The sequence below is a fragment of the Plecotus auritus genome (assembly GCF_963455305.1).
Source record: "Plecotus auritus genome assembly, chromosome: 10".
NCBI lineage: Eukaryota > Metazoa > Chordata > Mammalia > Chiroptera > Vespertilionidae > Plecotus > Plecotus auritus.
Genome location: NC_137785.1, coordinates 18,812,694 through 18,824,768, shown reverse-complemented (window position 1 = coordinate 18,824,768; position 12,075 = coordinate 18,812,694). Strand labels below are relative to the sequence as shown.

The following is a 12,075-nucleotide window of genomic DNA, read 5'->3' as shown; positions in this document are numbered from 1 at the left end:
AAAATTTGCTCGAATCCCTCAGAAATAAGCATCATCATAAGAACCAGCTCTAGGCCAGAGATTGCAAACTGTCAGGTGTTTGTTTAGCCTGCACAACATTTAAAAATGTTAATAGAATTTGAATTGTGACTAACCTTTATAATTAGGAGATCTTACAGAACCACTTGGGTTTCCAAATTCTCTCAACATGGGCCATCTGACATCTCAGGCCCATCTCCCTCCTGGTGGCATTGGGCCGGAGCTGAATCCTGGTGGGGACCCTCCTCGGTCCCTTGCTGGCTCATGAAGTCAGTTCAGTGGCTCACTACAGGTTGTGGGGAAAATGTGGAGCAGAACAGAACATACCAGGGTATATTGCCATCCGCACAAGCCTGTTTTGTGGAACCAAGTCTCGTTATGGCATGTGAGTACATGCGCATATATGTGTGTGGTTTGGGTTGCAGAGTAAAAGGAATCTCACTGTGGGTCGTAGTCAGAAATTTGAAAGACCCTGTTCCAGCTCGGCATGACCTCCATCCAGTCTGATTCACTCTTAGGTTGCCTGCCTCCCTCAGAGGCATTTGAGATTGAGACAAATGAATGCCAGGTTGTCTGGTGGAGATTAAAATGGCACCTGTGATCTGGAGGCTGGTAGAGTCCATGTGTTTTTGCCCCTGGTTTTCAGGCCTGTTTCCCACTCAGCAGATTCTGGTTCTAGCTGCCCAGCCTGGGCTCCAGGATCCTGACCCAGACGTCGGACTCTGACCCCCCTTCTCCCCTGCCTCTCCAGGAAAACCCATACGTCATGCGCCGGCCCAACTTCCAGGCCCTGTCGGGAAATGAGCGCTTTGAGGGCTTCTGTGTGGACATGCTGCGGGAGCTGGCTGAGCTGCTGCGCTTCCGCTATCGTCTGCGGCTGGTGGAGGACGGGCTGTACGGGGCACCCGAGCCCAACGGCTCCTGGACAGGCATGGTCGGCGAGCTCATCAACCGGGTACAGCTGCGCTGGGCTAGGGCTGGGGAAGGGGTCACAGACTGTGGGGCAAGGGAGGGTGGCAGGGGGCAGCAAGGGGAATCTCAGAACCAGCCTGGCACATAACAGAAGAGGAATGAGTCCCTGGGGGCTCCTTACACCCATGGTGTACCGTGCACCTGTGCCTGGCTGGTATGTCACCTCCTATGTCCCAGACATTTGCCAAATGCTCCCCTGTGCCACCAGGGCTTAGCTGGTGCTCAAAGGTTTGAGTGAATGAAAGGGATGTGGAGTGGGAAGCAGGCAGAGCACAAGTATTAAGAGAAAGGCAGGGCTTGGGCCAGTAGAGCAGGGACTATGCCTCATTTGTATGCTATGCCCAGCACCTGCCAGGAGGTCTGGCACATTGCAGACATCAAGTCCGCTCCTTCCATGTTTGTTGAGCACCTACAATGTCTTTGTACCATGCTGGCAGCACAGGTGAGCACAGTGGACCTTGACCCTGCCGCCAAGAGTTTAGTGTCTCCTTAGAATGCAGAAAAGCAAATGACCGAAAGACAGAGCCCTTGGGGCTATGATGGGGGAAGTTCAGTCCCAGAGGAGGCTTCTTATCTAGCCAGGCATCCAGGGAAGGCTTCCTGGAAGAGGTGACACCCAAGTGGATACTCAAAGGGTGTGGAGTCAGAAAGATGAAGGGGGTAAGGGAAGAGGGCATTGTTTTCGGAGCCGAGGAAATGGCATTTGCAAAGGTGGGGGATAAGAGAGAGTGGGGCACACTGGAAGTGCCAGCCAGCCCTGAGTGTGGGCCGGATTTGGATGAAGGTGAGGAGGGAGAGGCAGGGCCCTAGAGGTCATAGGTGAGGGTGCACTGGAAAGAATATTTTGGAGTTAGACCAACCTGGGTTTGAGTGTTCAGTGTGTCATTTCTCTTCTCTGAACCTCAGTTTCTCCTGATATCTGACAGGTCTGCAGTGAGGGCTACAGGGAATGGACAGCACCACACACATTGCTTGTCAGAGAGGGGTGCCTGTACATAGTTCCTCTTTATTTTTTTAAATATGTTTTATTGATTTTTTTCCAGAGAGGAAGGGAGAGGGAGAGAGAGCTAGACACATCAACGAGAGAGAAACATCAATCAGCTGCGTCCTGGTATGTGCCCGCAACCAAGGTACATGCCCCTGACCAGAATCGAACCTGGGACCCTGGAGTCCGCAGGTCGACGCTCCATCCACTGAGCCAAACTGGCCAGGGCCATAGTTCCTCTTTTTATTCCAGGCACTAGAAGCTGTGGGCAAATGCCCAGAGGCAGGACTGTGCCATGGGAGACAAACAGGCCCCAGCTTGGGGCACACCCAGGCAGGTGTGCAGAGCAAGGACCTATGGCCATGAATGATCAGGGCAGCCTTGACATTGGACTTGGCTAAGGGCACTGGAGATTCTCACTCTCCTGCCTTTTCCATCCCAGAATTCACTGCATCCAAGCCCCTGAATGTCACCAGGGTAGACTCGAGAAGGCCACTTTGCTTGACAAGGACATTTATCCCATAGGGCACAGATTTTCAAAAGTTGTTTTGACTGCAGAACCTTTTTTCCAGTTGAAAGCGCCCTCAGAGCTGCTCTGGTGGAGGGGGAGGTGGGGTGTCTCCGGGGTCCTGGGTCTCTCCAACCCCACCCCACAGGCAGGCCCGAGGCACAGTTCTGCAGGCTGCCAGGTTGAAAGCTTCTGCCCCAGGTGGTTTAAAAGCCCTGCAGCCAGAACCTGAGGAAACAGGAGGCGAGGAGTGTGAGAGCTGGTGCCTAGCACCCACCCCACTGTCCAGTTTCCACATGACCTCCATTTCCACAGCTCAGTCAAGGCCCCAGAAATAAGTAGACTCCAGGGCAGTTGCCCCCCAACTGGAGTTACTAAACTGGACACCAGTTCATTCATCAACAAAGAAGTAGTGGGATAATCCTGTTGACAGCTGCATGACTTTGGGCAGAGTCTTAACCAGCTGTGCATCGGCCTGCCCCACAGGATTGTGGGAGAATTCGGTGCGATGGTACCTGGGAGAGCATAGCATAGATCAGTTGCTGCAGTTGTGGTCTTTAGTCCCATTTGAATTTTGGCTTTGCTGCACACTAGCTGTGTGACCTTGGGCAAGTTACTTAACCTCCCTGTAACATCATTTCTTCAACTAAAATTGGGAAAACAACAGGTGTTAGCATGCAGGCTGTCATTCACATGAAACGAGTTAATCCAGGTAGGGCCTTAGAACGGGGCTGGCAGGTGGTGGGTGCTGTGTGCAGATGCCCTATTCATATTATTGTTAATGTTATTTCTACTTAACATTCACTGTTTATATAAGCTTGCCAGCCAGCACATACATATATTCATGCATTTGTCCATTCTCCAGCCAGCTAGCATTTATTAAGTGTCTACTGTATACCAGGCCTTGAACTATACCCTGGGGATATAGTGGCCAGGCCTGGCCTGACCTGGCTCTTACTGAGGGGGTAAAGGAGTTTGGCTCCACAGGATGTGCCCCCCAGGGTTTGAACTGGCTTAAGTGAGAAAAGAGAATCAGTGGGGTGGGGGTGGCAGGGGGGACAGGATGACCAGCAGGGAGGTAAGGGACCGCAGATATGGAGACCAGGGGAGGCTGGAGTGCGGGGTGGGGGATATAGGCGAGAAGACGTGGGCGTTCCTCCCGTTTCTGGCTTGGGCAGCTGGGCGATGGCAATGACATTTAGGGAGAGAACACTGGAGGAGGAACAGGCTGGCAGCGCAAAAGACAGGCGGGGTTTGGCCTTGCCCAGGCTCAGCTGCCTGCCGTGGGATGGCCGAGTGCGCTGAGCTTTGCGCAGATGCTCCCACCAGCCTCACAGCAGCAGCAGCTGCATTTGTTGACTTCATACCACTTGCCAGGAACTTTTTTTTAAAATTTTTTACAGAGAGGAAGGGAGAGGGATAGAGAGTTAGAAACATCGATGAGAGAGAAACATCGATCAGCTGCCTCCGGCACACCTCCTATTGGGAATGTGCACGCAACCCAGGTACATGCCCTTGACCGGAATCGAACCTGGGACCTTTCAGTCCGCAGGGTGATGCTCTATCCACTGAGCCAAACCGGTTAGGGCACCAGGAACTTTTATTTTTTTTTAAAAAATATTTTATTGATTTTTTACAGAGAGGAAGGGAGAAGGATAGAAAGTTAGAAACATCGATCAGCTGCCTCCTGCACACCCCCTACTGGGGATGTGCCTGCAACCAAGGTACATGCCCTTGACCGGAATAGAATCTGGGACCCTTCAGTCCACAGGCCGATGCTCTATCTACTGAGCCAAACCGGCTAGGGCAGGGCACCAGGAACTTTTAAAGTGTTACCTCCTTCTCCTAACAATCCCTCATGGCCTAGAGGATCACTACCCTCCTACCAGTGTGAGATCTGGGGCACAGCAGTGAAGGGACTTCCCCCCACTCCCTGCCACACACACACACACAGAGCACCCAGGTGGTTCTGACCCAAGGCATGTGTCCTTTCCAGACACCCAGCAGGTACTTGGGAAGCCTGCAGTGAGCACACCAGCCAGGCCCTTGGCCAAGCTTTTTGAACATGTGTTAACTCTTTGACTCTTCATGGCCACTCCATAAGGAGGGCCTGGTATTAGCCCAGTTTTCTCTAATGGACAGAGTGAGACACCAAGGTACCATGTCCAGGCCACACGGCTAGTGTCAGGCAGAGCCAGGGCTGGCACCCCAACAGGCTGGCCCAGAGCTGATGAGTGACTTCCAGATGGAAAATAGCCCGGTGTACCGGCATCCCCTGCCTCACCCCCGGCCAGACGGAGGACTCACCAGCCAGTCTAGAATTACAGTCCATTTATTCCACCCAGTGGCCACTGCCGGAATCGGCCTCCCTGCCATCACTGCTATGGTGTGCATTCAGGCCCAGTCCCTCTCACATCCTCCACACTGGCCTACAGGTCCCCCCACCCCCACCCCCTCTATTCCAGTTTGCCCTCCAGTGGAATCTTTCTACAATGCAAATCTGACCTGTCACTTGCATGATTTAGCTGTAGCACCCCAGGGCCTGCAGGATAAAGTCTGGGCCCTCCAGCCGGGCCCTCGAGGCAGAGCAGATGTCTTAGGCTGGGGTTCCAGGAAGAGACTTTGAGGTGGAGCCTAGTAGGCAGGAGGTATATTCGGGTGCCCTGGGAAACCAGCCCTGTGAGGGAGTGAAGGAGCAGGCTTGAGCAGAGGAAGGAACTGAGTTATGATGCAGTTATGAACGGGCTTCAGTTGTCCCTCGGACAGCTCTGGAGCTGGGATGGCCATTGAAGGCATCCCCCTGAGGTAAGGGAGAAAGCCTTTATACTCCCACCTATACATCATTGCAGGGGACTGTCATCAGGGAGGGTCAGGACCTTGGGTGAGGGGGTTCTTTCACTCCGGAGCTGAGAGTGGTCGGCCACCAGCACTCTGCGGCTGGGCAACGAGTGCTCCATCCTGAAGGAGGGTCTGGGTGGCCACACGGCACATGGCCAATAGCTGTGAGCTGGTTAGGAGCCAGGCAGAGCCAGCCTCAGGTTGCACATGATCCCTGACAAACCAGTTCATCTCTCTGAGCTCAATCTCCCCTCTAAAACAGGGGGTGATATTACCTCCCTCACAGAGTTTGGTGGGGAGTAGGTGAGGGAGAATGCAAGGTCCCAGAGCAGAGCCCCGATCATGAGGGCCTGGGGATAAGGAGTATGGATGTTATTTATTGTGTTGGGAAGCAACTGGAAGGTTTTAAGCAAAGAATGTGCTGTGATCTAATTTTTAAAAATTTCCTTTTTCTTATTGGGGTGAAATTCACGTAACAAAATTAACCATCTTAAAGTATACAGTTCAGTGGCACTTAGTACATTCAGTGTTGTACAACCATCACCTCTGTCTAGTTCCAAAACGTTTTCTCCACTCCCAAAGGAAAACCCCATGCCTATTAAGTGGAACCCATTTCCCCTTTCCCAAGCACCTCGCAACCACCAATCTGCTCTGTCTCCCTCGATTTACCTATTTCATATCTTTCATATCAATGGAATCATCCAATATGTGGCCTTTTGTGTCTGGCTTCTTTCAGCGTAATGTATTCGAGGTTCATTCATATTGAAGCATCTATCTGTGCTGCATTCCTTTTTAGGGCTGAATAATCTTCCATTGTATGGATGTGCAACCTTGATTTAATTGTTAAATCATTTAAAAATCATCACTATCGCTGCTCTCTTGAGAAATAACTATAATGGGGCAAGAGTAGAAACAGGATGGTCCATTTGAAGGCCATTGGAAGGTTTGGAAGAGTGAAGATTCTGGCGCGTGCTGAAGTGATAGCTGTGTCAAGTGTGCGCAGGGGGGAGCGAGGAATGGAGGCTGACCGCAGGGTTTGGCCGAAGCAGCTGCATGGATGGTGAGACTGGTTTCCACCCTGGAGGGTGTGAGAGGAGCAGTTTGGTGGGGCTGGTGAAATAAGTTATCTCTGGACATGGATTCTTTGAGATGCCTATTTGAAATTCAAGTGGAGAAATACGGATTTTATTGTGCTCTGAGCGTGCATTATTTAACTCATCCCCTGTTGATGGCTACTTGGGTGGTTTCCAGTTTTCGCTGGTATAGGCAATGCCACCATTAGCTGGGCCTGTGGATTTGTGGGTGTGTTATTGCGGGAAGAATTCCAAGTAGTGGAAGCACTGGGTCAAAGGCTATGAATGTTTTTTAAGTTTATACTGCCAAATGGCTGTTCGAAAAGGTTCCACCAATTTATATTTCCACCAAAAGTGCACAAGAATGTCAAAATTCCTGCACCCTTGCCAACAATGGATATTATCAATCTTTTTAAAAAGCCTTTGCCAATCTGAAAAGCTAAAAATGGTATCTTATTGTTTTCACCTAAACAGGATGTTACGTGGCTGCCTATTAATTGCTATGTGGATATACTATAATTAGTGAAACTTTTTTTTTACATTTAGTTGTTTCCAGGTATTTTGTTGTTGTTGTTTTCCTGTTATAAGCAACTGTAAACAAACATCTTTATGCACAAAAGCTTTGTTTGGTTCTCTGACTAGAATGAGTGCGTGAAAGAGGAAGACTCTGTGTATGGTTTCATTATATATTGTTGAACTGCTCCCTGGAAAGACCACACCGGTTTCTAAACAGGCTCCTTCTCAGCACTGAGGGTTCTGATTGGCTTTTAGATATTTAGACAACCCCCTGCCATTTTTATAGATGGCAAATCATTCTGACTTTTCCTGCTTTGACTGGGGGACCACGGCGAGGCTTATGTGGTCAGGTGATAAATGGGGTGTGAGCCCAAGTTCAACTCAGAATGGGCCGGCCAGGCCCGTGGACCCATCCTGTGTTTTCCAAGTCTTGGTCATATAATTGGAATAGATGCATGTGGTTGCTGGCAGAGCTGACCTGTGGAGTCAGGGCCATTATGGTAGCAAGAGCCAAGTGGAAGCCCCTAGGACTCCCCATCTTTCCCAGGATAGTAATCCAAGAGCAATTCTACATCCTTTGGGGGAATTGCAGTGATTAGTGCCGCCATCTCATTAATGGCTGGAAAGAAGCGGGGTAGTGATCTCATTCCTGTTCATCTGGTCTGTGTGGTCTGTGCAGAAGGCAGTGGGTCTTGAAGAATGACTGTGGGTTAGTATAAATGTGATCAGGTAGTGACTCCAGTTGCAGTTGTTGCCCCAAATGAAGTGTCTTTGCTGTAGCAGGTCAACACAGCCCTTGGCAGCTGGTGTGAGCTACTGACTTGGCAAACGCTTTTTCTCTGCAAGGCTTTTCCAGGACCACCGGAAGCAGGCACCCACCCATGCCTTCAGTCTTGCCTCAGGGCAACTTCAACTCTCCTGCTTCCTGTCTTCACATAGGCCACCCAGAACTTGATCTCAACAGTCCACAGTGGCGGCTGGCCTACTCCATTGAGCAGGCATTAGCACGTAGGAAGGGGGTGGAGTAAACCTAACCTGCTGCTGACAGCCCTCGGTCAGGCTCCAATCTGGAGACGAAAAGCACCAGCTACTTTAACAGAGAGGATTCTATGTAAGAATTGTTAACAGGTGAAAAGCTGTTAACCAGTTGGCTGAAGAGTAAAAGGGAAAAATACGAAGGAATGGTGGAAATAGCAGCTATAAGAAAGCTGAGGGCTGAGGGCTCAGATGTTGGAAAGAGCCCTAGCTGGTTTGGCTTAGTGGATAGAGCGTCAGCCTGCAGACTGAAGGGTCCCAGTTCAATTCCCGGTCAGGTCACATGCCCGGGTTGTGGGCTCAATCCCCCGTGTGGGGCATGCAAGAGGCAGCCGATCAATGATTCTCTCTCATCATTGATGTTTCTATCGCTCTCTCCCTCTCGGAAATATATATATATATATATATATATATATATATATATATATATATATATATATATATTTATTTAAAAAGAATTTGGAAAGATTAAAACTTAGAAACTCAGACAAGGGGCCCAAACCGAGCTGAAATGCAGAGCTCGGAGGCTGGTACTGGCGGCGTTGGGTGTGCGTTTTCGATTTGGGCAGTCTGAGTTGAGTGTGCTACTTCAGTCCATCTACTAAACAACCCATTCGGCTTTTCATTGTGAGGGAGGCCAGGAGCTGGCTCTGCGCAAGCCGGTCTGCCACGAGGGCTGCTGACCTAGCAGATCCAGGGGTGTGAAGAGAGCTGGTGGCTGGCAGGAATGCAGCCACCAAGAGGTGACTCACAGCTTAGACCGCTAGGGTTTGGAGCAAATCATGCTCTCTTCTCCTTACTGGGCCCTCCTAGAGACCAAACAGCTGCCCATGGGCAGTGAGTGGCCATGTGACCTGAGCACTCATGGGACCTGGGTGTTGTCATTTTTGCATCAGTCAGGATCCTGCAGGGGATAAGCTATGCCAGATATTTGAATGAAGAGAATTACTTACTAAGAATCAAGTCATTCACTAAGTAGCTGGGAGGATAAAGTTGAACTCCAAGGCAGGCATCAGCAAACGTTTTCTTTCTTTTGCAAGTATTACCTTTATTAAAGCTGGGACAGTGAAACAAGAAAGGGTCAGGATAGAAAAAGCAACAGAGAGCCTAGGCGGGCTGCTGTCAGCTTACTGGAGACTCAGAGAAAAGGGGGCCTTGGGGGCAGCAAACTTTTTCTCTAAAGGGCCAGATAGTAAATATTTTTGGCTTTTGGGCCATATTGTCACAACTACTCAACTATTCTGTTGTAGGGAAAGCAGTCATAGACAATATGTAAACAAATGGGCATGGCTGTGTTCCAATAAAATTTTATTTACAAAACCAGGAAGGTCGGCTGGACTTGGCCTCACCCTTGCTCTCTAGTGTCATAGAGGAAGCAAGGCACGGAGTGGCTGCATCCCTAGTTCTGAAGGAACGAAGAAATTACTAGAAATGGCGGTGGGGGGTGTTGTACTTGACAACCAGCTCTGGCGTCCCCAGCTCAGGCTGGTTCTGCAAGTGCTAGGAAGCTGCAAACTAGATTCCTCTGCTGCCCGGGAAGAACCGCTGCTGCGGGTGCAGAAAGGATGATGGGGACCCGAGAGCAGGCAGGAAGGAGCAGATTTCTTCTCCCTCCTCCAGCCTGCAGCCTCCCTCGAGTGCCCCCTCTTGGCAGAGGCTGGCAGGGAGCCCCGGCGAAGCAGAAGCACAGTTTGCCCAGAGCTGGTGTAGAGGGCAGGTTTGGGGGTGGGGGGGCGGGGGACAGTCACAAGTGGTTTGGTTGGCTTTTAGGCATTTAGACAGCAATCCTATCATTCTACAGGTGGCTCATCATTTGAATTCTTCCTGATTTCATTATAAGGATTAATCTACTGTCGGGGGGTCCCCTTGGGGAGGAAGTCTCCTCTAAGAAATAGGTGTCTGCTGGGAAATGAGGGGGGAAGAGGAGGAGGTGGAAAGAGGGTTCTAAAGGCGAGCAGAGCCTGGAAGGAACTTGGAGCATTTAAGCATCTGTCTGGCCCTGGTCGGTGTGGCTCAGTTGGTTGAGCATGGTCCCATGCACCGAGAGGTCTCCAGTTTGATTCCCGGTCAGGGCACATGCCCAGGTATTGGGCTCGGTCCCTTGTAGGGATTTGTAGGAGGCAGCTAATCAATGTTACATTTCTTTCTCTCTCTCTCTCTCTCTCTCTCTCTCTCTCTCTCTCTCTCTCTCTCTCTCTTCCTCCCTCCCTCCCTCCCTCTCTAAAATCAATTTAAAATACTTTTAAAAATAATCTCTCCCCACTTCAGAATGAAATCTATATCTGACCACCTCTCCCTGCCATCACTTAGCCCTACCCCCAGCATCTCCATGTCCATTGTAATTCACTCCCTGCCGACCCCTCCCCCCACTTCCATTCTTGCCCCTGTCTATTCTCACGGGGCCAGATCAGGCCAGATCACATCATGCTCTGATGAAATGTCCTGCTACCCTTGAAGTAGAATCCAGTCCCCTTACTGTGGCCTGCAAGACCCTGCCTGGCCCTGGTCCTGCTGTGTTGCATGTTTCATGCCTCCTATTCTGCCCTAGCCACCCAGCACTGCAAGTCACTTCCCACCTCAGGGTCTGTGCCTGCTGCCCCACAGCCCAGAACTTTCTCCCCAGGTCTTCTCATGCCTGGCTCCCGCACTTCCTTCCTGTTGGTACCAAGACCTCCCTGCGGTGGGGTGGATGGCAGTCTGGATTGTGCTGCCTGCTTTATTTTTCTTCATACCATTTGTCGCTACTAGAGGCCCAGTGCACGAAATTTGTGCACAGGTAGGGTCCCTAGCGGCTGCCAGCTGCCGGCCACATTCCTGTCCAGGGCCTCCCTTCCCCAGCTGCCAGGTGCTGGTGGGGCCTTCCTTCATTCTGTGCTGCCCCCTGGTGGTCAGTGTACATCATAGCGAGTGATCAAACTCCAGGTATGTGGAATTCCCAAGGGGACACTTTGCATATTAGGCTTTTATATATATAGATTAATCTCTGTATTCCCAAAGCTAGAACTGTGAGTAGCCAGTGGTGGGTGTTCACAAGTACGTGTTGAGCAGGTAACTGAATGAATGAATGAACATGGGAAGGTAAGGTGAGATGGCGGGTATCTCAGTCCATTCAGGCTGCTGTAGCAAAATACCAACCATAAACTAGGTGGCTTGTGGACTTTTATTTGTCACAGTTCTAGAGTCTGGGAAGTGCAAGATCAAGTTGCTGGCGGATTTGGTGTCTGATGAGGGCTCATAGGTGGCTGTGTCCTTACATGGCAGAAGGGGTAAGGGAGCCCTCTGGAGCCTCTTTTGTAAGGACACTAATCCCATTCATGAGGACTCCACTTCATGCCCTAATCACCTCCCAAAGGCCCCCTCCCAAATACCATCACATTAAGATTTCAACATGAGTTTTGGGGGGACACAACCATTTTATCTACAGAGGTGGGGGGGATAAGGCTGCTGAGGTAGGAGCTGGAGGGTGCTGGGCCTCAGGGGGCCGGCTGAGGAGCACCTTGGCTGAGACTGTAAGAAGAATGAAGGTTACTACAACGTGTGAGCAGGGGCTGTGTGACTGGGTGGTAGTTTCTGGGGTTCCTCAGGCTACCTGTTGGGTGTCTGGGGAAGCAGAGAGACGTGATTTGGACAGGGGCAGTGGAGGCAGAGGGAAGCAACTTGATTCCAAAGGTGTTTGGGGTGTGGAATCATGAGAGCTTGAGGATAGATGCAGAGAGGAGGAAGGGGTGTCAAGGATGCCCCAGGCCCCTGCCTGGGACGTCATGAGGAAGAGGGTGGAGGCAGGATTCGCTCCCTCCTCTCATCACTCGGCTCTCATTTCTGAGCTCTCTGGGAGCAGGGAGGACTCGCACACCTGCACCCTGACCTCAGATGCCCTGAGGGTGGAAGGAGTGGTGGGAGCAGCCGACAGGTGAAGCCCCCTCAGAGCATGAGTGGTTCTGAATTCTGGGGTCAGCTAGAGCAGGGTCCTTACCTTCATCATGCCTTGGTTTCTTTTTAAAAAAAAAAAATATATTTTTTTTATTGATTTCTGAGAGGAAGGGAGAGGGAGAGAGATAGAAACATCAATAATGTGCCAAAACCGGTTTGGCTCAGTGGATAGAGGGTCAGCCTGCGGACTGAAAGGTCCC

General features: G+C 50.8%; 1 protein-coding gene across 3 annotated transcripts in view; it reads left to right on the top strand.

Annotated features, from left to right (window-relative positions):
* The window catches only part of GRIK5 (glutamate ionotropic receptor kainate type subunit 5), a 55,274-nt gene that overhangs the window by 21,757 nt on the left and 21,442 nt on the right, over nucleotides 1-12,075 (top strand). For all 3 annotated transcript variants that reach the window (XM_080645476.1, XM_080645475.1, XM_080645477.1), the window contains exon 12: nucleotides 770-973. In XM_080645476.1, the coding sequence (XP_080501602.1) occupies nucleotides 770-973 (204 nt within the window). The remainder of the gene's footprint in view (nucleotides 1-769; nucleotides 974-12,075) is intronic.